This window comes from Orcinus orca, chromosome X (assembly GCF_937001465.1).
Source record: "Orcinus orca chromosome X, mOrcOrc1.1, whole genome shotgun sequence".
Taxonomy (NCBI): Eukaryota; Metazoa; Chordata; class Mammalia; order Artiodactyla; family Delphinidae; genus Orcinus; species Orcinus orca.
The window spans coordinates 116,672,871-116,700,317 of NC_064580.1; the positions used below are offsets into that span (position 1 = coordinate 116,672,871).

General features: G+C 40.5%; 1 protein-coding gene across 1 annotated transcript; it reads right to left on the reverse strand.

Annotated features, from left to right (window-relative positions):
- Positions 1-388: 388 nt before the first annotated feature.
- On the reverse strand, positions 389-21,346 carry MOSPD1 (motile sperm domain containing 1). Its single transcript, XM_004285485.3, has 6 exons — positions 21,210-21,346; positions 9,780-10,034; positions 9,593-9,668; positions 7,923-8,140; positions 3,433-3,594; positions 389-1,349 (listed from the first exon to the last, which is right to left on the reverse strand). The coding sequence occupies exons 2-6, from the start codon at positions 9,931-9,933 to the stop codon at positions 1,318-1,320; spliced, it is 642 nt and encodes a 213-aa protein (XP_004285533.1). The 5' UTR covers positions 9,934-10,034; positions 21,210-21,346; the 3' UTR covers positions 389-1,317.
- Between the last annotated feature and the right edge of the window lie 6,101 nt (positions 21,347-27,447).

Sequence of the window (27,447 nt, forward strand, 5' to 3'; positions counted from 1 at the left end):
TTATGTGCTTTTTAGTCATTACACAACATACAGACATGATCCATTTAATGATTTATGCTCCCCAAATGGTTAAACAATGAGGATTTTCTATGAAAGAGTATACGTAAAAGCTTTTACTTTAGAAGCAAAGTACTGTTTCCTGCAAAACCCAACCTCAGGCATACATCTCGTGTTTACATATATTCCTTAAGAATACTACAGTAGCAGTGCATAAGTTCATTCTGTAAAAAGATCTGGAAGATGATTTTCAAGAGACTCAATGCATTGTGCTCTCAGATAAAAATCCTAAGTCAAAAGATCAGATACTATAACAATAACAGTTAAAACTGCATATATATGTTAGAGATCAGAAGAGGCTATAAAGAAATGTACATAGTTGTGCTTTGGGGACTTTTTTTGGTAAAGTTGTTTTAATAATAAATACAAACTTAAAAAATGTCTCAGTGACTGATAAAAAATAGACACAGATATTAAGGAGTTTTTGTACTTGGCTTAGAGTTTAAAGGTGAAAAATCATCTCCACATAAAACACCTGGCATTGGTAGTCCCCATCTGGGCCAGTAGCTTACAGTCAGGCAAAGGGCTGGGGAGAAAAGATAAAGTGATTTTTCCTCCTATTAGCATAAAGCATTATGCCTACCTTCCTTCAGAATTCTTAGACCAAACAGAATGGTCACCCTGCTTCTTGGTGGCTGGACCACAACCTATGCTGTAGTTCACCAGATGAATTAAATATGTCCTGTCTTCTGTGAGACCCTAAGATAAACATGATCCCTCAGTACTTTATGCTTTTTCATTTTTTTACCTTCTACACATTAACTGTAAAACTCTTATTTTTAGAAACACCATGGCGCCTGTATATAATGATAGAGGACAAGGCATAATTTATATAGTAACATTGATGTTCGTGGCTAGGAAATAAATATAATTTCATTTTCAGGCTGGTCAGTTTGCTCTTTTAGGCCTTTAACTTTGAAGGATACATGACCTCAACAATCAAAGTGAATTAGAAAAAAGATGAGAAAATAACAAATGTCTTAATTAAAGTCTTTTGCACGGTCGGCTTAGATATAAAAAGAATTTCTTCAAAAAATTTCCTAAGTGTCACTCAGAAGCTTCCTTGCTGTCTGTAACATAATGTGCTGGAGTCCTTGGAATAAAATTATAGAGGAATTTAAAATATATATTATACATTTGCAATGATTGTAAATCAATCAATAGTTTGTAGCATGTTAATGGGGTGAAATAAAGATAAAAGGCAGTCCACATTCATATTTTCAAGATAAATCTACTTCAGAAGTCAAGTGAATTCCTTGCTCATGTTCTAAGTATAGCCATTGTGATAAGACCTGAAAGAAAAAATTGGAGAACAGTTAAGGACATGCATTTTACAAAACCTTCCATTCAATAAATAATTGTTTGCACCTCAGTGAGCAAATAAAACACAGCACATAGGCAGGCACTCTACCAAGAACTCAAAATCAACTTGAATTTAGCTGATACTATACAGAAGAAATCCAATTTACAGCAATAGGCAGTCATTGGATAGATTTAATGCAATCACTAAATTAGCCGTAGCTAATTTTTTAACCATCAAATATATCTCTCGTTTTATCCAGTCAGACAACTATAATAATAGCAGACATGGCATTTTAAAGTGTCAGTAAAGCCTGCTAATTTCATCAACAAAAACAATGCAAGCCTGTTTGTATCCCAGGGCCCTAGGGCCACAAAGAGACAGAAGCATAGTATTTCTGCTTAGCCTGTTTCTTTTGAAGAGACTCCATACATAAAACCATAAAAAAATTTAATAATATAAGAATATCCTCAGTCCTAAATGAGAGGTTTTTAAAAAGTGAGTGACAAAGTACAGAGAAGGAAAATAATCACATAGGACTGGAGCAGTCAGAGAAGATGCCCCAAAAGGTCAAGCTAAAGTAAGCCTAAAAGATGGACAGGAAAGATATAGAACAGTATGATGGGCAGGCACTTCAGGTGAGCGAATGGCAAGAGCAAGGGCATGGAGGTAGGACCGGGGCTACAGATGAGCTTTGTGGGGATCAATAAATAATCTAACGCACTCTAATCAAGAAGTTACATAGGGAAGCAGCTAGACAAGAGTAACTCAGAGAGGGCTCAGAGTGTGGAGTCTTCAGTGCCGAACTATGGAGTTATACTTCATTCTACGGATTATGGGGAATCACTGAAGGTTGTTGAGTAGGGAGTGGTGGTGGTGAAATCAACACAGAATGGAAATCAACCTGACAGTAATGTGATGGATGATTTGCGGGGGGAGATAATGGGGGTAAAGGGGAGGAATAGGAATAGGAGGGACACAGACAGAAGTCGGAGACAACTTAGAAGACAATTTGGAAATTTTATAAAAGGGAGCACACCAAGGAATTCTGAGAGAGAATACTGAAAAGAGTTGGCACCTCAGAAGAGGTGAGAGGAGACGATGAGGAGAGTCATTCATCACCAGAACCCTAATCCTTGACACATGGTAGGTACTGAATGAATGTTTGTTCATTTGAACTAATTAACTATAAGGTTTCAAGCCAGGATGACTGAAAGAATGATTCAACAGGAAACAAGGGAACTGGTTTAAAGAGAAAGGGTCACAACATTAAACAAGGCTTCCCTGTTCATCTTTATCACTGTATGCGCTTTGTATGTTTCCTTAAGATCAATTCCTAGAAGTAAAAATGCTGTATCATGGAATGTATGCATTTTACATTTTATACATGTTTTATACCACTGTAAATCAGCAAAAGGAAAATAACTGAAAAATACAGTATTAGGTACTAGATAAACAAGCTGAAAAGAACTAAATGTGAGGCAACAATTAAATCTTAAAATGCACTTTATCTCAACGTGCTTTTGAAGCAATCTGTTTTTCTTAAAAAAAAAAATCAAGCCACCACCATCATCCTACACACACATAAAGACCGCCACTACCACCTCCAGGCCATACAAACTGCCTACACAGGGAGGGACAGAATAGGCGTGGAGCAATGGGAAGTACAAACTATTGGGTGTAAGACAGGCTCAAGGATGTATCGTACAACACAGGGAATAGAGCCAATATTTTGTAATAACTGTAAATGGAAAGTAACCTTTAAAAACTGTATTAAAATTTTAAATAACTTTTTTAAAAAGGGAATCAACTGTAATCAGTACACCTCAGGCAAGCCATTTAGAGATTCTGGGCCTTGATTCAGGTTAGGAATCCTTGGCTTACTGAAGTTTAATGTGAGTGTTTCCATAATTCTCATGTTTTTACAAATGTATTTTGCAGGTATTTAGGACACAGTTTAGTCCAGAAGAGATTTTTTGAAGAAAGAATGGAATAAATAGAAGAACAATGTATTATTCTTTTCAAGAAAATAAATTACCTACACATATGCCCCAATGCACCTTTAAAACACTTACCTAAGATATAAGCAGCCACTAATTTTTGATTGACACTTAAGTGGAGGTAGAGAGGCACCAGCGATTCCACATCCCCCAGCGTGGGAAGCATCAGAGCTGCAATACACACCACTCCCAGGAAGACAGTTAGTAAACTAGGTCCTGAGGAGACAGTTCTGTTTTCTGTAAAAAGATAAAAATCCCTAAGCTCGCTTCTATTTATTATTATTATTTTTTTTTTGCGGTACACGGGCCTCTCACTGTTGTGGCCTCGCCCGTTCCGGAGCACAGGCTCCGGACACGCAGGCTCAGCGGCCATGGCTCACGGGCCCAGCCGCTCCGCGGCATGTGGGATCTTCCCAGACCCGGGCACGAACCCGTGTCCCCTGCATTGGCAGGCGAACTCTCAACCTCTGCGCCACCAGGGAAGCCCCCTGAGCTTGCTTCTAAAAACAACTTAAGACAAAAGTTCATTCACACGGACTGGCCACCACTCACCAGGATTCTGGTTTTGCCTAACTTCTCTGATTCTTTCCCCATCATTCCCATTTCGTGGGGCCTGATCTGTTGGACTTATCTGGAAGCCCATTACAGGATGGAATGTGAGGTAGTGAGTTCCTACTGAAGAGAACAGTGGTCATCATCCTTTCCCCACTACCCCACCGGAATTCGTAGAAAGTGTTCAAGCATGTATTATCTGTGCAGAGAATGGGCTAAAAATAGATAGAAATTGAAGTTCTGGCATTTTCTTCCCATACCCCCAATGCACTGCTTGTGTGTACTCCATTTTGGAGCCCACTGCAGTAGAGCTCCACTACCTTCTGGGAGTATCTTTGGTAGGTCTCGAGACAGGTTTGGTCCTAATACCTGCAGCATCCTGCTATCATTTCTGAAGGTGTTAAGGCGGCAAAACGTTCTACTTTAATGTTATTAAAGCTGCCTATGAAAATTCTTGCCCTCCACTCTACCCCCATTTATAGCATAGAAGTAAGAAAGCAGCAGAAACAATGTCAGGCAAATATTATTCTAAATGAAATAAATCCATCACAGAAGGACAAATACTGCATGATTCCGTTTATATGAGGAATCTAAAATAGTCAAAGTCATAGAATCAGAGAGCAGAATGGTGGTTGCCAAGGGCTGGGTTGCTAATCAATGGGCATAAAAATCTCAATTATACAAGATGAATAAGTTCTAGAGATCAGCTGTACGGCATTGTGCCTATAGTTACCAATATTATATTGTACAGGAACATTTGTTAAAAGAGCAGATATCTTGTTGTATTCTTACCGCAATAAAATAAAATTTAAAAATATTTATTATTGGCCTGCTATTCTACAGTTCTGGTTGTATGTGTACAATATTCATACCCATATTTTTAAGAAACCCACCAGCATTTTCTGTCTTACGGCTTTTCCCACTACCCTTCCTTTCATTAAAAGGAATAGCCAACAGCAACACAATCTTTGTGTTTTATTAATGAAATAATGCTGTTCATTTTATTATTAGATGCAGCTTTTCTAAATTATTAATACCATAGCTGTTGTGTGAAGTTTAATTGAGCCTCACCAAAGACAGATAGGTGAAAACAAATTCAAATTTTATAGTGATTATTGCTTGAGATGAAACAATAGCATAAATGCCTAAAAACAAGTCTATCTTTTGCTAACGAATGTAGTACTTTATATTTATATTTGTTGCAAAGGTAAGTTTTCAAGGAAAATATTTATCACGACTACACTGTTCAATGCAAACCCACAGTAAAGATTATTTCAAGGAATTTTTACTATTTAGAGAAATTCTAAAAACATTCACATAAATGCTTGACATTTTTCAAAGTGGAAAGTTTTTCTGATACTACAGGGTTGTAAAAATTTTAGAGATATAGAAAACATAAAGGTTCCTCTGTAATCCCATCCTCCTAGAGATAACACTGTTAACAGCTTGGTATAGATCCTTTCAGATTTTATAAATGCCCATATAAACATGTAAAATGATTTTTTTACTTAAATGAGACCATACTATACATACTGTTCTATAACTTTTTTTCTCTCACTTGGAATATATATTTGAACCTCTTTCTATGTCCATATATAACTATCTACCATTCTATCAAATCCTTGTAAATGTCTGCCTGACATTCCATCTTATGAATATTCGTAATTTAATCAATCCCCTAAATGACTTTTAGGTCATTTTCAATTCTTTATTATTATAAACCATAATAAAGAACGTAGTTTTCTTAAGCCAGAGAGCACTGGCTCAAACCTGGCATAGACACAGCAGTTCATTAATAATGTAATTAAGACGAACCCTCTAAGATTCAGCTGAATCTTTTTAAAATAACTTTTTAATGACCTGGGCTTTGGTATTTTCTGAAAGTATGCTTTGTGGGTTTCTCTTCAATTTCTGTTAAATGAAAAAAAAAGAATATATACATATATATTTTTTTCTGTTAAAAAAAGAATATATAATTGTATTTATGCACATAGACGAGGTCTAGAAAGCAACACGGAACACATGTAAGCAGATCTGTCAAGTGTGTGGGATTATAGGTGCTGGTTACTTTTTTAAATTTGTTACTACTATATGTCTCTTTATATAATACATAACTTGAGAAGAAATTTCTCATTTGTACTGCCTTTCACCACATTTTAAAATCCAAATCTTTCACGATACAGCCGCCAACGATTTTTCCAGCTAAACTCACAGAGAGACCCTCACAATCTTGTGGTACCTGCGGGGAGCGGGGAGCTCTACTGTGTGCTGCCGCCCTTGCTCTAGACAGCAGCAGCCGTGGAAACCTTGTAAGACAAAGAAAACCAACCCAGCTGCCCCTACCAGCTGAGAAGTCCAGCCTTCCTAGTGAGGCCCGCGCACATATTTCCTGTGTAACTACTGTATGCCAGGCACTGTGCTGAACAAGTGATGAACTTGATGAACAAGACAAATAAGGTGTCTGCTTTCCTTGAGCTTCCTGACCAGGATGGCTTAGAGAGGTGTGTGGTGGTTTTTTTTTTCCCCAAAACAGAGACCACCATGTGCTATGCCAATATCACCTATTCTATTCATCTACCTACTCCAATTTTACCATTAGAAGAATTCTCTAATGTACTTCAGATACAAAGGTTCGTTATAAAAATAAAATAATAAAATGCTCAATTAATACACATTTGTATTTTAGGATGATTTTCGCTTGAATTCTAACAATTTAAAAATAAAATATATATATATATATATATATATATATATATGAAACAGTAAACTTTTAACCCTTATTATTCTTCAGCATTAAATCAGTCTGTTAAATACCAAAATGATCTGTAACGACCACTTTACTTTAAATTATAAAATTAACACCCAAAACCAAATGCTCAAATGGCCTTTCTTGTTCTACAGGAGGCATTTTAAAAGAGGAATCTTGCATTTCATATCTATTTATAAGTCAACTTCACAGTATTGATTGGACATCAAAGTGACATTTGACAGAGATTCTCTTTCAGCTTCGAAACATGAAAAACTGGTCCTGTCGGTTAATAATAGTTGCTGAGAAGAAAACAATCTACTAGTTACTACCTAGTTCCTAGTCTTGGTATCACCAGAGAATCTGGGCACTCCTTGCACGGAATGAGAAGACACTTGGCTCCAGTAAATCAAAGGGGCATTACTCCCTGTCTTGTCGAGATAAACGTTCTAAGATGAACAAACTGATAGGGATCTATGAATTAATGTAATGACAACTAGATGGTTTTTAATCCCTCATATATAATGTTGCAATTTCAAGGACAGCTGTTATCACATTCATATATCACGGTCAAAAAGTTTCCATGCTTTTCTATGGAAAATTTTATCTTCCTCCCCTTATAATAGGGTTGGAGGGAGATAATGAGAAGTTCAGAGGGAGGCGGAATGACGTCCAAGAGTTGACTATGAGGATCGTGTCGATGTTGAAAGAATATATCATAACACTCCTGAATATCTAAGCTGGAAGGAAATGAGGAATGGAGAGGGATTCAATTAATAGCCCACAGGGGATATTATAATCTACTTAGTTTAATTAACTTCAACTTTAATGAGATTTTTTTTCAAAATAATATGAACAGTGCACCAAACTTGGCCTATTGCCAAACACAATCTCTCTCCTTCTTCGAATTAATTAAATGAGAAAGGATATAGGAAAGTCACTGAAACAAAAGTATAGAATTGCCAAATTGTGCTAGCATTATAAAGCACAGGGCCTGCAGTCTCAGGTTTTATAGATTGAAAAGGCTCTGGCAACGACTGCCCTCTCCTTATAACCTCATCTAGCGGGAGCTCTTCTCTCCGCTGAAAGGCCAGCTCTAGGCCTCTTGTTCGATTCTAGGTACCTGATCTCTTCATTCACTTTTGAAGTAGTCGACTAGGTTTAGAGCGGCAGGTTATTGTTCTAGTAATTATTCTTTGCTCCCTGATTCTCTTAAAGTAAGAAATGTGTAAGACCTCAAAAGGGCTTTAAAAACAATCCAGACTACCTGGTTGAAATGACTGCTCAAAAAATAAACTTTCAGTTAAATGTTCCTTTATTCTTTTTTCCTCTTCTTCCTTTTGTTGTTCTTTTGCCGACGGGAGAAGAGTAGCCACGACCTCTTTCCTTCCTAAAGCCTTCCTCTGGCTTTGCTCGGAAACTTGGAGACGGAATTTGTCTATTACACCATAGTGACAGGATCGAACATCTCTATGACGAATCACACTGGAAACATTAAAAAAGAACAAATGCTGTTTAGGTTTCTGGGGGCCTGTCAAGCAGAATTCAGCAAGAAATTTCATACATATTAACTGACTATAACCAAATACTCAAATACAGAAATTTGCTAGTGATACTTTAAAAAAAAATCACAGTACAACCCAAAAAGAAATGGGTAATTCTGAAATATTTGATGAATAAGAGTCATCTTCAGAATAATAAGTAAAGAAAAGTAAAAGAATGATAGGTAAAGAAAATTCCTTTTAGCAATGACATTTTTTTCCTGGCTATCTGTGTACAGCAATATTCACTAAACAGGATATTCTTCCCCACAAAAGTCTCATAAATTCCTATTGCCACTTATTTATTGTTCAAGTAACAAAATAACGAACCTCACCCTACACTTAAAATTGAAGTCCATGCACAAAGGCAAAAATAAGCAATTGAATAAGTAGGTAACACAGTAAGACCAATGCAACAGAAGGCTTACAATGCATTTCTGTATTTCTCTGAAAAGAGTATATAAAGTACTATAAATTCTATGCAAGTTATCTGCAGTGCCATTTATTTTACTTCATTCTTAATAGAGAACACAGAACAACTGAGTCAAAGATAAAACATTGATTAGGCAAGAGACTATATTTCTTTGCAATAGTCCGTGCTTATTACGTACTGAACGAAAATCAAAAGAAATGTGCAAAAACACGTCCTCAAAGATACATCATTTTATGGCTCTGAGATGATGAAAATGTATGCAAGAGAAAAGACTTCTGCTTCTCATTCTCAACGGAAGATTTAAACAAATACAGTTTACTTGGTAGCTTAAATTAAGGGCTGGTCATTGGATCCATCTGGTCACCACTAGTTCTAAAGTGAAAATTAAATATGAACAGCTTGAACAAACAATCATTTATCTGACACTCTAAGATGAAGTTATCTGGAAGAGCTCAGATAACCTCTTACAGATGAGTAGTTATACACTCGCTTCCTGTTTGTATAGACTAACTTTCAGTTTTATTAGCTGAATCATTTCAGATGAATTTATATGACCATTGTTCTGAGAGCATAGTATTATTAGTTCCACAAATGACACTATAACAGCAAGATGTTCCAAAGAGGGCTAAATTCCCTCTTATAGCTAGAGAAATTTAAAGGAATAAGTTAGAACTTTGCCTCCATAAATCTCCCTGCTATGAATAAAAGCACAACAATGAGGAAGTGTTCGTGGAAATATTAACACACACATCAGCTCCAACATAATGAATTATTATTTGGCCAACCTGTTTAGACTTTCTTAGAAACTTCTTAAAAAGTATGTTGCGGGACAAACTCTCAGCAAAAATTCAAAATATAATGAAGGCCTATGTGGGAGCAGCTTCAAGAAAAGATCTTTTCCAAGTTAAACACATAAATATTAACACACTGAAAACATGTTACCAGGAAGTGGTTGTGACTTACATATCCACACAACACTGAGGCTTTACTGCACCTGCAGCGTCAGCGACAACATACTTATTTGGAGTAGTACACAAAACTGAAAGAAAAAGTCACAATGGCCATTAGTGTTTTTTAAAAAATTAGTTTCTACAAGTCAAAAATTAGTAGGGAGTAGTTAAAATCCAGAAAATACACCTAGGAGACTCACCTTTGAACTTTAAGGCAAACTCATAGGGATTATACAGCGTCAACACTTGCTTATGTGTTGACTGGTCATCTGCATAAAATAGCAGCTCTGTGGGAAACACAAAGACAGGAAGATTTCCTTCCACTAACTCTGGCTGCCTTTTTTGTTGATGCATTGGCACTGAATCCCCCTTGCTGCGGCTTCAGTTTTTACAGTCTCAAATCTATTTGGGGCTTTTCTTAAAATCAGTTAAAAACTCCAAAGCATTTTGGCAATCTGGAAAGAGAAGAGAAAAAGCAAACTGAGTGATACCTGTAATCATGAGCCAGCTCTGACTCGCATGGTTAGCATGCATTATAACAGTCCAGAAATCATTTAAACATGCCTTTTGACTCTTCCGCTTGGCTTACTTATACAGCTTCTACCAAACTATGCAAAGAAACTTACACTTGCTCCTTTCACATTCAGGATATCAACCTATGATAAAGAAGGCTTCCTACTTAAAATTAATCACCCTCAAAAAGGTGAGATCAAAAGGATGTCACTCATTTAAAACCTCAGATTTAAAAAAAAAGTTTTGTCACAACTGATTTTATGTGAGCCAATCAGAATTCTTAAAGATGAAAAAAATAAATAAAACAAAGTAAGCTTCCATGATTTACAAAGGAAAAACACGAGACTCACTTTTTTAACATTTATTTCAACAATGCTTTAGTTAGTGCCTTCTGGCAGCATGGGTGGAAGAGTTCTCTTAATCGTTTTTTCTACCAAAACCCAAGACAAGGAAAAATGTCTTGAAAAGAATACGCATATCCAAACTTGCTAAGCAGTCCTTGGAGTTTTCCATGAAAATTCAAAGTCAGTAAGCAGGCCTTGGCATGCAAGTGGCACGGTGCCTCCCCTCCTACATCAAGTACACAGACTTCATGAGAGCTATTTTCTTCCAACTTCAGAGACCTTTTTGGATTCCTTCTGGGGTTGTTGAATATGTTCCAGAGAGTTGTAGCCTGTGTGATAAGTAATGTTTCTGTATTTGTCTCCTAATCTAATTTTGATCAACAACATTCTTATTTAGCTAGCGCCCTAAGTGTGGCTTTTTAAAATAAAATGAGAAAGCTAAAACATACAGTCACAGAAAATGTCTGATTTTCACCCTGTAGATCACACCTATAAAATACAGTAGGCCAAAATCCATTTAATACTTTGCACTCAGGTTCTCATACACTCAGAGAGAAATATAACGAATGATCACATAGTTTGGTTGTTTTTTATTATTATTATTGTGTTATGACTGCTTTGCAATGTTGTGTTAGTTTCTGCTGTACCATTGTTTGGCGTTTTTTTGTTTGTTTGTTTTGTTTTCTTTGCGGTTCGCGGGCCTCTCACTGCTGTTCGCGGGCCTCTCACTGCTGTGGCCTCTCCCATTGCAGAGCACAGGCTCCGGACGCGCAGGCTCATCGGCCATGGCTCACGGGCCCAGCCGCTCCGCGGCATGTGGGATCTTCCCGGACCGGGGCACGAACCCGTGTCCCCTGCCTCGGCAGGCGGACTCTCAATCACTGCACCACCAGGGAAGCCCCATCGTTTGGTTTTTACCAGCTATCGGGGCTCAGATTCTGATTGAGGCCTTGCCCACTTTTATCAAATAGGATACTGTATAATCATGTATGCAAATTTTTATTCTTTTCTCTCAGCTGAACATTATAGGCCAGGAACTATGTCAAGAGCTGCACAGAGATACAAAAATGAATAATGCACAGGCCCTGCCCTCCAGAAACTCTGCCCTCCAGAAACTCAAGTATAATTGAGGAGACAAAATAAATATTTAAGCTACCTTTATTATAATGCATACCGTCGTATACAAAGCGCTAGGGAATTAGAAGACTGCATGAATAATTCTACCTGGAAGAGAGGCCAGGAGACAACATTTGGGGTGGCCCTTAAAGAAAAGAAGGTTACGAGCTTCTGTGTTGGGGGAAGTAGGTAGGGAGGGCATTGAGACCTGGGGATCAGCATACGGGAAGACACAGGAATGTGAAGGTAAGGGAGAACCCTGGTAAGGTCATCATCCACAGGCTGCCCCAGGTTCCACTTTCTCTTTGTATACTTTATAGCATGCATGTAGCCCATAACAGTGTTAGGTTGTTTTTTGTTTTTTGGGTTTTTATGACTAAGCTGAAAGCACCTATAGACATATTTATTAGTAATGATATTTTATATTTGTTTAATTCACAACAGATTACAAATTCTTTATTAATTACATATACTGAATGAACTGATCTATGTAAAGCCTTTAGCATTTGTTATAGGCAAGGCGCTGTTCTAAGTATTTGTTGTCATTACTAAATTAGGAAGAGACCAAGGTAGATAAAAAAATGCCAACAGGCCTCTCCTAGTCCAGTATTCTTTCCACTATACCAAACTAACTGGCCATTTCAATCAAATAAAACTAAGGTTATTCTAAAAAGCATCTGATTAAATCATTTTAATTCTGAGTTTTTATTTGCCATGAATTTCTTTTCTTTCCTAAGAGCCATACATATTTCTATTTGGATAATGTCCTCTCAGAAGTTTGGCATGTTATTTTTTTCAATAGAAAATGATAAGCTCTACAATTACTTTCTTAGTAAGCTTGGCTGCCAGGAATAGAACATCCAAATTTGGCATCACTAAATAATATTCAACATCTTATTCTAAAACTCAGTTAGAGTGAGAATTTAGCTTATGATAAAAGGTGACATCTCAGGCTTCCCTGGTGGCACAGTGGTTGAAAATCCGCCTGCCAGTACAGGGGACACGGGTTTGATCCCTGGTCTGGGAAGATCCCACATGTCGCGGAGCAGCTAAGCCCGTGCTCCACAACTACTGAGCCTGCGCTCTAGACCCCGTGAGCCACAACTACTGAGCCCACGTGCCGCAACTACTGAAGCCCGCGCACCTAGAGCCCGTGCTCCGCAACGAGAGAAGCCACTGCAATGAGAAGCCCACGCACTGCACCGACGAGTAGCCCCCGCTCGCCACAACTAGAGAAAGCTCGTGCGCAGCAACGAAGACCCAACGCAGCCAAAAATAAATTTAAAAAAGATTTTTTTTAAAAAGGTGGCATCTCTAATTCATGGAAGATAGTTCAGTCAATAAATGTTGATAAAACCAGGTATCCATCTAGAAACACAACTGAGTTTATCCCTCACTCCTTATAAAATTCCAGAATTTTATTATGGTAAATTCCAAATGGATCAAAGCTTTAAATGTATAAAAAAACCAAAAGCATAAAAGCACTAGAAATCATGGAAAATCTTTTTAATAATCTTAGGCTTTCTAACAACCAGGAACCAAAAACTATTAGTAAATTCAACTATATAAAAACTTTTAAAGTTCTGCATGGCAAAAAGTTTTATAAGTAAAGCCAAAAAAACATTTTCAATCATATCATAGGCAATGTCTAACTGCCCTACTATATATAGAGGACCTCCAAATCATTAAAAAAAGACAACTCAATATAAAAATGAGCAAACACTATAATATTTTATAGAAAAGGACATACAAATCGTTTTTAAACTTACAAAAGGATGTGTAAGCTCACTCACAAGAGAAATACAAACTAAAGCTATACTTGAAATACATGTTTTTACCTGTCAGATTGGCAAAAATCAAAAATTTGATAGTACATGGTGGGAGCAATCAGGCATGTTCTTACATTGCTGGCGGGGATATAAATATAAGTTGGTACAACCACTATACCTGCCAAAATTGAATGCACCTAACCCTCAGATCTAGACATTCTACTTCTAGGAATTTCTCAGGCATAAATATTCCCCTTGTGTGAAATCATATATGTGACAGGGCTTTTTTTTTTTTTTTTTGCAGCACTGAGGATTAACAAAATAATTTATGTGAGGCACATAGAATGAAGCGTGGCATGCAGTAAGAGCTAGTTGTTGTCAATAGCAAAAGATTGGAAACGGCCCAACTGGCCATTAATAGGGGATTCATTAAGTAAAGTACGATATAGCCATTCGTTGGGATACCAGCTCTCTGTCAAGAAGAAAGAGGAAGCTCTTTGTGTGGTGTGGATATGGACTGATCTTCAAATGCAGTATTAAGTGAGAAAAGCAAGGTGCGATGCAGAGAGTAGGGTATGCTACCATTTGTGTAGAAAAGGAAGATAAAAGACTATGTAAACCTATTTTCTTGGGTATGGGTAAAATATCTTTGGAAGGACAGCCAGGGCTGCCCCTGGAAAGACAAACTGAATGGCTGGGGACCGGGGTGAGAGGGGAGTTTTCTCCTGATACCCTTTTAAATCTTTTGAGTTCTGAACCCCATGAAGACCTAATTCAAAACTAAAAAAAAAAAAAAAAGTTGACTCAAACAACAACTCTACTAGAGGCTAATTTGAAAAGGGTCTCAGGTCTTTTTTAACTTTTATTTTTATTTTATTTTTTTGGCTGTGCCACATGGCATGCAGGATCTTAGTTCCCTGACCAGGGGTCGAACCCATGCCCCCTGCAGTGGAAGCACAGAGTGTTAACCACTGGACCGCCAGGGAAGTTCCAAAAAGGTGCCAGTTTTGAAACATAAGAAGGAATTTAGAAACAATATGTGAAAAATCTGTTGATTGCATTTTCCATTTATGATCTTTTAATAACATTGAAAACCTTAAACTATGTGTTAAATAGAATTATTTTTTAATTATTTAAAATAATTTTATATGCAACAGAAACTCATTACAATGGGAAGAACCAAGATTTATTTAAGATGACTTGAAAACTTAGGAAAATGTAACACTTTCTTACAAAGGAGTATGAGATGGTTTATAAATCTGGCTGGGGAGTCAAAATTAAACACACAGAACAAGTGCTAAACTCTTGCTTCTAACCTCAGGAAGTTAGTTGGCATAGGTCAGAGTAGAAATTTTACTCGCTTTAAATGATGGCTTAGTAGAAATTCTTATTTTTGAATTTTGAAGCTTTCTCTTTATGAGGTGGATATTTTCCCATGAATTGTGAATAGGCTGTCTGTCCCCTAGTCACCATCTTAAAAGTGCTGAATCATTTTTGAGCAGTTTACTATCTCTTTTCGAATTTGTGTTCCCATTTCTCACTTATCTTGGCTAAGATATAAATTGCCTCCCAAACTCCAACCAGAGGAGATTAGGGAGAAATTAGCACTAGGTCACCAGTGCAATATTACAGACTCTGCCAACAAACATGATGGAGCATGATACCTGCCTTTAATTGATGGTTTTCCGGAGACTAACACTTTCTCTTTGCTCTAGTCAATATTGCAAAATGATAGAGTGCAAAAATTCTGGGGAGAGATTATACACTAAGCCGGTAAAACCTCACTGTGAATCAGTTAATAAGGTTGCTTTCCAAAAGTCAAGCACACACAGAGTCAAAGGATGTCAGCTCCTAACCCTTCTTATTTTACCAACAAGGAAAACAGGCCCAGGATGGTTAAGGGTCTTACCCAAGGTTGCACAGGATATTGGTGGCAGAACTCTGGTCTCCAGAGTCGCACTTCCCTATACAATAATCATCTCCTCTGCGTCTCAGTTCAAAAACCCTGCTTCCCTAATGCTGATGGCAACACATGCCCTCATCTCTAGGAAATTCCCCTGCTTTTCCAGAAGAGAAGAGTTCTCAAAGGATGATCCAAAATTCAAGTCTTGATGCATGTGTTTCCTTTTCAGTTTTATCAAGAAAAAAAACTGAGAGACAATTTCACTTACTAAGTTGCGCACACTTTCTTTTCCTGATTGTGAAAGCAGAGCTATGGCTGTCAGTAACTATTCATTAGGGCGATAATAACCAAGGTTTATTTTATTCTTCCTCTCTGGACACCAAAATTTTACATATTCTTCAAAGCCTAGTACAAATGTCCCCTCTTTATGGCCTTCTGCTACTGCTCTGATCTACAAGCATTTCACTAATTTTATTACATTATTTTTTAATGTACTTACTGGATAGAGTGAATACATTGACATTTGTTTTGTGTGGACTAATTGTGACTCCCCAGATTTCAGTCATAATGCCGTATTGTTTTTCTGTGGGGTTTTTGTTTGTTTTGTTTTGTTTGTTTTGTTTTTTTGCATCCAAAGACTCAAGCTCAGCGTTAGGCACTTGGAAGATACTGAACTTAGCAGTTAACCTACAGGTATCCACTAATAAATGTCTCCTGCATCAAGGAACATTCCCCTTCCCCATAGCTGAACACGCTTCATCCACAAAAGACAGGCAACCCATCCCAATTAGAGGAACAGTAACTCTATGGTGGCTGATTGCCATGGGCTGCAGTAAGAGAACGGAGAGCATCGACACTCCCAGCTGCCTCTCCCCTCCTCCCTCCCTCCCATTTCCCTCTCTTCATCTCCACTGCCTCCCCATGCCCAACTGGGCCAGCAGGGTTTAGAAATCTGAGGCTCTGACATACCCCTGACTTTACAGGGAGACAGAACCGCTGCGAGCTGGTGGTACAGGAGACTGCCTCATCCTTTTCCTCTGATCCCAAAGCACAGAAATGCAAACATGAATGAAATCTGAGCGAAAACCTTATGTGTGCACACCACCTTGTGACCAGTCTGCAAACTACTCTCCCACCAAAAAAAAAAAGCCTCAACACACTGAAATCCCACACTTTCCACCATCAGTCCAGAGAGACCAATACCCCAAGTGTGATTATTTTCTCTGTCTTCCTCACTTTGGATGGACCAGAGGAAGGGAAAGATAAGGCTCTGAGATAAACAGGGGAGTTTCGAGATCTTTTATCCCCAAAGATTCAAAACCTGGAGACTTAAAGAGCATAGAAACCCCTTGCAAACCATATAGTCATTTGCCCCCCACCCCCGCCCCGCCCTTATCTGGGGGAGAGGAGCCTGCAAGAAAAATGAAATAAGTGATCCTTGGGGATTCTTGTACCGAAGTAGTTCAAAGTTTGAAACAGTTAAGGATGATTTGAAGTACAGCCTCTCGCTGACACTAGGGACCCATCTGCTTGGCTACAGTGCACCAGCTACTTACTACCTGTGCCTGGCTCTTGTGTTTACTGATTAGGGTTCCCAGCTCCACCTTCAGGCCCAGCTCCCTTTTATCTGGGCACAGGGGCTATCTCTTTCCTCCATACTTGGTGCAGTCCTTGCCAACGGCCAACTGGATAGTAAACAGTGAAGAGCAATATGTTCTTTTGCTTTACTCTCACTGGTATTAAAACCTCTCTTTCCTTCCCATTTCATAAAGTCAGCTCTCCTCATCTCTGAGTTTCCAGTATCGTCTATGAGGCTTTTTAATGGCTGGTCTGTTCCTAAAATCGGCTCTTTCACAAGCGATGTTCTAATGTTCACGCTATATTTTTAAATGGTTCACTGCTCAATATTAGGCAATTTTGTTTTTATACAATTTCGAGGGGTTTTTGTATCATTTGATATCTTACTAATGAGATTGACTGCTACAAATGATATGTAGTGCTAGGCTATTACATATTTAAGATGTAAAACTTAAGTAGTGTACCTTTTAAGGTTTAAAAGAAATAAGGATGGGGCATCCCTGGCAGTCCAGTGGTTAGGGCTCTGAGCTTCTACAGCAGGGGACATGGGTTTAATACCTGGTTGGGGAACTAAGATCCCGCATGCCACGCAGCGTGACCAATAAATAAAGAAATAAAAGAAATAAGGATGCTCTCCAATAATGCCTTTTTTAAAACATTTCTTTCAAACTAGTTCTTTCCAACCCTTGTTTTATACTATCCCAATGTCTTCAGTTATTTCATGATGTATGTGCAATTCTCAAAATCTATATTAACTCATTATATGAAATACATATGTTGCTACATAGAGCACTCTCAGAAGTTATAGAATCACAAATTATTTCAACAAACATTTACTGAGCACTTATTATATACCAGGCACTGTGCTAAAGAATATGGAGAAAAGATGAAATCATGGTCTCAGCCCTCCAAAATGAGTCTAGCAGGAAAAACGGATATACATAGTAATTAGGATAAGATGTGACAAATGTTAAAATGCTGATAGATACAAAACGCTCTGGGAGCATAAAGAAAGTGACAGTCTGCCTTAAATAGGGGTTTGCAGTAGGAGTGGAGGGAGACGGGGGTGAATTCCAAGGAAGAGTATGTGTGGAGGCATGAAAGGGACTCTTAAAATGAGCTTTGGCATTGCTTATGGTTAAAAAATAGCACGTATGGGGGAGCGGCAAGAAAGAAGGCTGGAAAGGTAAGCTGGAGGCAGATGGTGAAAATCTTGTAAGCCAAGTTTGAGAGTGTTTCTCAAAATGTCGTACCAGACTAGCAGCAGCAGCTTCACCTGGAAACTTGCTAGAAATGCAGATTCTTGGGTCTCCCCCAGACCTACTGAATCAGAAATTCTGGGGTTGGGGCCCAGCCATCTGTGTTTTAATAAGCCCTGCAAATGATTCTGATGCACTCTATGCTTTGAGAAGCACTGCTGCAGGCCAAGGGAAACCTCGGAAGGATTTGAAGCAGGGAATTGACTGGATATGATCTGAAGTAGGAAACTGGTTGCCATTGACTAGTCAAGCAAAGGGCCTGACCCCAAAGTAGTTACAGTAAAAAAATAAATAAATATTGAATGAATGTGGCATGGAGAGATGAGGGCCTACACTAAGGCAGGAGGAATGGAGAGGAAACAGATTTCAGAGATGTCTTTCAGGTGGCTCAAGTTCCATCAGGTGACTAGGGTATATCCACACAAATGTATAACCAAAATGGTTTTTATATAAAAGCAAGCTATAATTTTGTCAACTGTATCAGCTACTAAGTGTTTTAAGAAGTGGTCCACACAGACCCTAGAAAAAAGGGGAGGTCAAGAGCAATTTCTATGTGTTCCCACAGCGTCAAGACCAAAGGGTGCCCTGGCTTGTACATGAATCTCTGGTCTGCTTGGCAGTTCTACGTCTCCCTTTATTAATAAACTGGTATTCATATTAACATAGAAATCTCTTGTGAGTTTGGTTAGTATGGATCAATCCCTGAGACTGACTGATAGTTTCTAGATGTGCTGGCAAAATGTAATTTTGAACCCTGAAAGGCTGAAAACCAGATACTGGTTCTGGTGATCTCATCAAGGTACTGTCAAGGTGAGACCCTGCTAGAGCTGTCTTTTTATTCAAATTTCATCACTGATCACATAGCCCACTTAATTCAGGAAGAAGTTGGAATGAGTGAAAGAATCAGACTTTGTACTATGCCCTGAAGATCAAGAAAGTCAGATGGAACTGTTATTTATAATGTTTAGCGGAGGCAATCTTCAATTCCCTGATAGAGAGGAGAGACAGGTACAGGTCAACCTATACGGTTAATTTACCTAATAAGAATTTTGCAGAATGCAGTTCCTATTTCTATTAGGATTCTGGGTACTTCTTGTTACTTGCTGCATGTTCCTTTTAGTTGATACCAACATCTTGCCTTATTTGACCAGCTTATTTTATCCAAGAATAGTGCCCAATCAAAAACTGCACCACTTTATGGAATCTGAGAGCTATTAGGGGCTCTGGAGATTAAAACAAAACTTTCATATTACACATGAGGAAATGGAGGGCCTCAAAGAGTAAATCACTTAATCTATTTATTGTAGGGCAAGATTCTCCAGAATGCTACAAGGTGGCAAAACAAGATTCAGAACACTAATAATCTAAGTTTCAGACAAGATTTTAAATTATTTTCCGTCTTAAACTTTTTAAAATCAGAAAAAGAATAACAAATTACTTCATTGGGCTATTAGAGACTGGGAAGCTTTTCTTGCAGTTTCTTGTTTTCTGCTTTTCAGAAATTGGACTTATATGTAAAAGGTCCATGAGAAAAAAAATTGAAAATAAAAAATTTAGGAAGAAAATGTGCATGAACAATTTAAGGGGAGAAACATGCATTATGTTATAAACTAGTTGTTCTATTTTCTATCTTTGCCTATAACATGGTAACTCGGTACTGAATATTGTCCATTACATTTAATTATATTCTATAAATAAAGGAAATCCAAATAAAGGGAATTCCAAATTTTCAAATATCCTGGTATTTGAGTAAACCTCTTATTTTGAGAGTTCTAGAAATGCTTCAGAATCTAGTTTAATCTCGAATCCTGTTTGGATATGTAGACGTGAACAACTTGAAAGGCACATTTGGCCCCGTTTCCTGTTTTCCAAACTTCCCACTGCTTTATAACCAAATATACGTGTAATCTAAAAGTTGGTGTCCACTCCCTATTTAATATCCTGTATATGATATTTTCTCGGCAGAGACTTCCCAGCACTTAGAGGAAACAAGTGGACAAGATTTTCACCATCAAGAATATATTAAATCCCATGTGCGCCCTGCCTGAAGAAGTAGATTTTCCCCTTTTTGTCTGGAATTCACATTAAGAACACAATGCATTCCAAAAGTACAGGACTGCTTTTTAGGCAAGATCCAAAGGACCCAATGTTTCAGGTTTCCGTCCTTCTCTTAGTTCCCTCAAAGGTAAAAAAAAAATCCGGGACCTTTTTCACTTAACATTTTCCCTCTCGCTCCCCGAAGTGAGGTCTTTTTGAGTCTACTGGGGCAGAAATGCTACTTCAATCCGGAGAGGACAGATGTCAGTTACTTTACCCAGAGGGGACACCACAGAGCACTGACGAAGGGCTGGAAGGCTGAGGAGGGAGTATCAAACGATCCATCCTAGGACTTCAGCTCCACCAGGCTGGGGCCCAGCCTTTCCAGCCCTCGTCCCCACACCGGCCGGCTCCATGTGAAACCGGTCATGTGAGCCTGTTTACAGCCCAGCAGCTGGTGCAACCATCAGGATCCGTGCGGAGGTCCAGGAAGGGGGAAGACACAGGCCACGTACCCCTTACATCCCCCGCCAATCATTTCAAGAAGGCGTTTGCTCTCACTCCCAGCCTTTCCACCCCGCTTTCATTGCCCTCCAGCCATCCCGGGACGCCTCGCTCCAGCCCCGCCGATTTCCTTCCAATTGCTCGCCGCGGGGACCGGCTGGACTGGAGGAAGGACGAGGACAGTGTCATCCCGAACAGGGATGTCGACCTCCCTCCCCCAGCCCTCCTCGAAACATCCGCCAAAGAGTTGTCCCTGGAGTCGCATCCCCGGGGCAACCGAACTCTGTCGGGCAGGCACCGGGAGGATCCAGAGCCAGCTGCCTCCGCCCGGGCAAAAGCGAAACACACACGCGCCAGCCCCATCCGGGGGCGGAGATCCGCGGGCGGCGGGGCAACTGACAGTCAGAGATGGGGCAGAAAGGACTCCATCTGCCTTCCCCCCACCTCCCACCCGCGTCCCGGCGCCACGGAGCCCGGCTGTCAGTCACAGAGCCAAGCTCGGGGTTTAGGTACAGCTCATTCTTTCCGCGGGGTCTCTTGGCAACGCAACTTCCACGTCTTCCCGAAGTCGGAGGAAGTGGGTGACGGGACGGTGGGGGACTCTCACCTCGGCAACACCGGTTCCTCGGAAAGCAGCTGCGACTGCTCCCTCCAGTCCTTTGTCAGCATCTCTAGGCTGCACTGCCTGCTGGGATACCGGAGGACTCAAATGCCACCTCTCTCCGCCCTGGAGGATGAGCTGCGGTTGCGGGGTGGGTGGGAAGAGGGAGAAGAGGTGGAGTCGGAGGCGGGGCCGGATCCGGGGGCGGGGCTTCCTTACTGCCACCTGGCCTCTGGATTTCTCCCTGCTGTCTCTGACCTGCCCCTCCTCTCCCTTCCTGCCGCCCCTTGAAGAGAAAGGGGACTCTTACAGAAGGCCATCTCTCATTGCATTTGTTAGGCAGTGACCCTTGACTCCTCCCTCGTCCTATTCCCCTACACACACACACACACACACACACACACACACACACACACACACACACACGCGGAATGAGGACAGTGGCTAGTTGATTCTGCCTCTGAGATGTCTTATTAACCCCCTCTTTCTCCACACCATCCTCAGTGCTACAGGCTCTGTTTAGGCCCCATGATTTTTTGCTTGGACTCTTGCAGTAGCCTCCCGATTGGACTCTCTCCTTCCACTCTTGTCTTTGTCTAAACCATCTCCCAGACAGCAATCAGAGAGATTTAAGATGTATACGTGACAAGTTACTCTTCTGCTTAAAACCTTTCACTGTCTCAGCAGTATCTACAACCCCTTAGCATTTTATATGAGGTCCTCTGCAACCCTTTTCTGATAACCCAACACCTGAGCCCATCAACTGGCCATCCATGGAAGACAGTGGGGCCTGGGACAATTCAACCAGCGCTGGCTGCCCAAAATACTCCCCCTTGAGAGGAGGCCACACTGTCAGTAATGCTCATAGGCCCCTTGAGTATCATTAAAGAGAATTTTCAGAATTAAATTTTAATCATGTCCATTAAGGAGAGTAAGGTACAGCTACTCCAGGTCCCCTCCCCACAAGTATAAGGCCCAAAGAATTTCCCCCAGTTGTCCCACCTGAGCAATGGGCTGCCAGTAGATCTCCCATGGGCTCAGGCTTCGGATGCCTTTGCTCACAGATTCCCACAGTTTATAATGCCCTTCTGTCTTTCAAGGCCCAGTAGAAATGTCACTACCTCCGGTAAACCCTCCAGGATCGTCCATGAGAACCATTAACTCCTGCACCACCATCACAGAATGTTACTTTTTCTGCTTTGCAATTCTTCCTGACTTAGGTAATCACTAGTCATGTATATGTCTTCCTTTCTCTCCTGCCTAGGCTAAGAATTTCTCAAAACCCACCCATAGCTGGCAGCAGAATGCCTGATTCAGAAGAGACATACAGTTGGATGAAATGAATGAAATCCTTCAACTTCACTGCATCTGAAGCCCTAAGTAGGCCCAGAAAGAATGCTAGGCAAAACCTCATATAATCACCACCTTCCCTTCACTAGGACATCTCCATCTTGACCCAGCCACATGAAACACAAAGTGGTTAGTCAGCAGAGCATTGCAAAAGGACCAAAGCTTGTACTTCCCTTGCAAGTCAGACTGGTTTGTGGTACGATATGTGGTTGTGGAAGATATTGCTGGTATAGTTCACATGACAATCCAGTGTAGAAAGATTTCACGGTGCCATAGAAAATAACTGAGTTTCCAAATGCAGTTGTATCTCCTGCTTTTGGGAAGCTTCAGACTTCTATTTGCTTCAGGCTGCCCTTGGGCTCCATCCACATCCCTTCAGACCTTGTAAACTGTGTTACAAGGTATCCTTTTACAAAAGTAGGCGTCTTGCTTTGTGTTGTTCCCGCACCATTTAATGCATATTGTTTGCTCTCCAATTACATTACAAGATACACTCTGGCGCAGTTTCCTCATCCATAAAATGGGGACAAGAATCCTTGTCCTACCCAGTTTACTGGGCTGTTAGGAGGTTCTGATGTAGTAATATTTATAGTATATGTGAAAATGTAACTGTAGGATGCTTTTCCAGTGTAAGGTCTGTTTTATTATTACGTTTTTAAAACCTTTACACTCTACCACTTAGGTATGTGTGTTTGAGATTCCACATTAGAAATCAAAGCCTTTATTGTGAATCCCTGGGGATAATGCTTTAAATCATGGTTTCCCAAATTTGCCTGAAGAATTACCTGTAACTGTTGACTTAAAGAAAGACACACAATATAAGAGTTGTGAGTTTAAGTTTTATTTGGGGTCTTGCTGAGGACTATAGCCCAGGAGGCAGCCATTCAGCTAGCTCTGAGGAAACTGCTCCAAAGAGGTAGGGGAGAAGCCAGTTTATCCACTTTCAGCTAGGAAATATGCACAGTCAAGCATACATTCTTGGTAAAAGATTATTGCTATTCACAAAGAACAGATACCTCAAGTCAATGATTTTAACTGTGCGTTCCTATGTATTAGAAGATGCAAGAATCTGGGGTCATTGAAATTCTTCCTGAGATATGCATCTAACTACCCATGGGGCCTGCTTGTCCAAAGCACAGAGTGCCTCCTCCTGTTTTTCATCCTGAATTCCACTCAGAGTACACTGTCCATCAGCAAATGCAGTGGGTTACAACTTAACCCTTGTAGAACTGGGTGGTGAGCAACGCTCTTTGTTCTTCTTTGTTCACAGAGCCCTTGTTAGAAACAGATTTCCATGATGTCCACGAAAGAAAGCCACGAATTCAGAACTATTCTGATATTCAGAGCTTGGACAATTTTCTAATCCCCTTTGCTATGCGCTTCAGGAAGTATCTTTTCTTCTAGTTCAGACCTCGCTGGGGCTTCAGCACATGTATGTCTGATTTGTGAGCCCAGCTGCATTAGCCTGTTCATTTTACAAAGCCTGCAACTACATGAAGGTGTAGAAAACGAGCAGAGAATTTTAAGGAGAGTTGCCCATTTTCAGAGAGTAAATAGTCCCTGCTTTCATATATTATTTGTATCTAAAAAACAAAAACAGATTTCCAGAACCTACCCAGACTTATTGAATAAAAATTTCCAGGTAAGATTCTGCTCCAACAATTCTAAAGTGTGGGCTTTTCTACACCACTGACCAACTGTCTGACACAGGCTGGGTGTCCTATAATTCAACTCCACTCTGGCACTGTCTACCCACAATTCAACTCCACTCTGACACTATCTAACTGGAGATAGTGTCATATCCCACAGGTTAAGGGCTCAGTCCCACAAGACTGCCCTCCACTTCAGATATCAATCACAAGTCCAGGTTATCACCTGTACTTCTGACCAATTGGCTGTAAATCAGGGGTCCCCGTGACCCCCTCCTTTGGGTTCAATCAATTTGCTAGAGCAGCTCACAGAACTCAGGACACCAGTTTCCTCACTAGATTACTGATTTATTACAAAGGATATTAAAGAATATGAACCAATGGCCAGATGAGGAGATACATAGGGCGAGGTCTTGAACAAAAGAGCTTCTGTCCTTGTGGAGTTTGGGGCCTGGCATGGTGGCACACGGAAGCATTCTGGTTCACCAACCTGAGGGCCCTCCAAACCCTGTCCTTTTGGGTTTTTACAGAGGCTTCATTACATAGGCATGATTGACTAAATTATTGGCCACTGGTGACTGATTCAACCTCCCGCCCCTCTCCCCTCTGGAGGTCCCCATCCTTAGGGGTTTTCCAGTAGTCACTGCATTAACATAAACTCAGATATGGTTGAAAGGGGTTTGTTATGAATATCCAGACACCTTTATTGCTCTCATCACTTTGGATATTTCAAGAGTTTTAGGAGCTCTGTGCCAGAAACGGGGAGGAAAACCAAATATATATTTCTTATTATAAATCACAATATCACACCAGGAGAAAAACAAGATCAACAGTATAATTAGGAACGACACCAGGTGATTGTAATCCTCAGAGAAACCTGGGAGACACTGCTCTTACCAGTTATTCACAGATCAGAATGAATTCATTTAGGATTCTTTCTGGGAAAGGCCTCTCAGATAAGGAGAAATCAAAACTGGAACAGATCCTGAGAGGAGGCTCCAGAAGGGCAGAAAAACTTCAGTTTGCGTCACAACTGTGCCCACAACTAGTAAAGCAAAACCTTCCCCCGGGTTTCCTTGTCCTTGCTCCAGGAGCCCAGAAACTGGCTTGAGGCTCTGTGGCTGGCAGCTAAGCTGATTTCCCAGTGGAAGCCAAAAACAGGAGCCGTTACTGTCTCCATCCAGTTGGTGATTTTCCAGGACTTTCTCAGTGCTCTGTGACCAAAACTCCCTTTAGACCGCTCTCTTCAGAGTTCCCCCATCTTCCCAAGCAGACCTCTTTCCCAGCAGTTAAACACGGTATTGTCACTGTTTTCCTGTTTGTCTCTCCGGTGGTGAGAGCTGGACTGGGTCTTAAACACCTTCGCACCCCCTGGGGTGTGGCACTGTGCCTGATGTATTGTCGGTGCTTCTGTTGTGCCGACCTATGAAATTGTTTAACGTCTGCTTCACCTGCTTGACTGGGAGCTCACCGAGGGGAGCCACAGTTCAACTCCGTATCCTCATGTCCTAGCCTGGAGACGTGCACAGGGTCATGGGTCAGCAAATGTTTGTTGAAGACCAAATGGTCTCCCTTTTGGTAGCGCCTACGTTAGCTACTTCAGGAGAGATGCAAGCTGCTAGGCACTGGCACTGGTAGTCTTGAGACTAGGATTCAGGGAGAGCCTATTGCTCATAGCCTTGATGTACGTGTGCTCCTTTTGACCTGAGCTGAGTTCGAGAAGGGCCTTTTGAAAAGAGTGGGGAATACGGCCTAGTTCTCCCAATACCTTGAGGCAAGCGCTGGGACTGGAAGGTGTGGCTAAAACAGGATTGAATACCAACAAGGTTTCGGCTGCATTCTCATCTGCTGACCATCCAGACACGTGGCAAATCCAGGCACACAAAGGCATTAAAGGCCATACCGTTCACCCTAGATTGTTCAGCCATGTTCAGCTATATTGCATTGCTATTCCATTTTGGAAACCTTTGCCCAGAGCTCCTCTCCTGTTCTTGCCATAGCTCATTTTGGAAAAAAATAAGCAATAAAAATCACAATTGCAGGCATTTGGTAGCAGGGTAGAAAGAGAATTTTAACTGCCTAGAGTACTTTTTGCAAAAGTAGGGACTGACTTCATTGTCCCACTAACTAGCTGTATGAACTCAGGCCAATCCTTTCTTCAGCCTGGGCCTCAAAACTCACCCATTTGTACAATAAGGTGGCTGGACTAAAATGAGTCTGTGGCAGGCCTGGCCAGAAATCTTTGTTCAAGGTCCAGGAAATAGATTTTTCTCCTGCCCTGATTCCCCACCCAAACTTATAGAATCAACCACAGAAAAACTGTTCTGTATTTCTCCTCCCCTCCACCCCACACAACCCACATTATAAAAATAAAAGTTACTAAATTACTGATTAGTCAAGACCATTTATTGAATTACCTACTACATGTCAATACTGTGTACGAATGATTTTGTTTTATTCTTTAAATAGTAGGAGCATTTTCCATGCTCCAGGAGCTTGAGATGGTCTCAGTGACACCAAGAGAAACCTATGACTTAGTGAGCCTGTGGGCAGAGCTAAGGATGGTTTGTACCTTCTGTTGTGGCAACCAGGCTACCTGTACTCTTTGCATCTATTGGGTTACAACAGTTGCACAAGACTCTCTATTCACTATGCCAGAAAAAATTGACCAAGATAAGGAGATGGTCTTAGGCATAGTATTAAGGGGAAAGAGGTACAAATCAGGAATTCCTTTTGAAAATAGAAGGCAGCTGTGGAATGAGACATGTGATGCTGAGTGCTTTACGAGAAGAAGCATGGAGTCATGAGCTATGGAAACTGGGGTGAGTTGCTTAACTTCTCTGAGGTCAGATGCATCAGCTATGAAGCCTTCTTTCAGATGATAGCCTGGATAGAGGAAATAATGCATGGTTGTAAAGAGCCTAGAACGTAGAAGGAAGGCACTCAGTACGTGTTAGTTATTACTATGAAGAATCTGAGACCCGATAAAGAAAGAAAAGCCATGAGCCACTGAGACTGGTCAACTTAGTTATACAAATTCAAGGGGAGTCCGTACTAATGATGGCGTAGCCCAGATACTGGCTTGGGGCATCCCCAATTCCAGCCCATGTCTCTGCACTCTTCAGAGGATTTCCATGCTTTTACATCCTCATTCTTCAATGCCTCCATGCTCTCGGACACTTGTGCCTGCCATTTTGGCTGTCCTGTGTCCAACCCAGAGAGGCTTTGCCATTTCCTACAAGAAA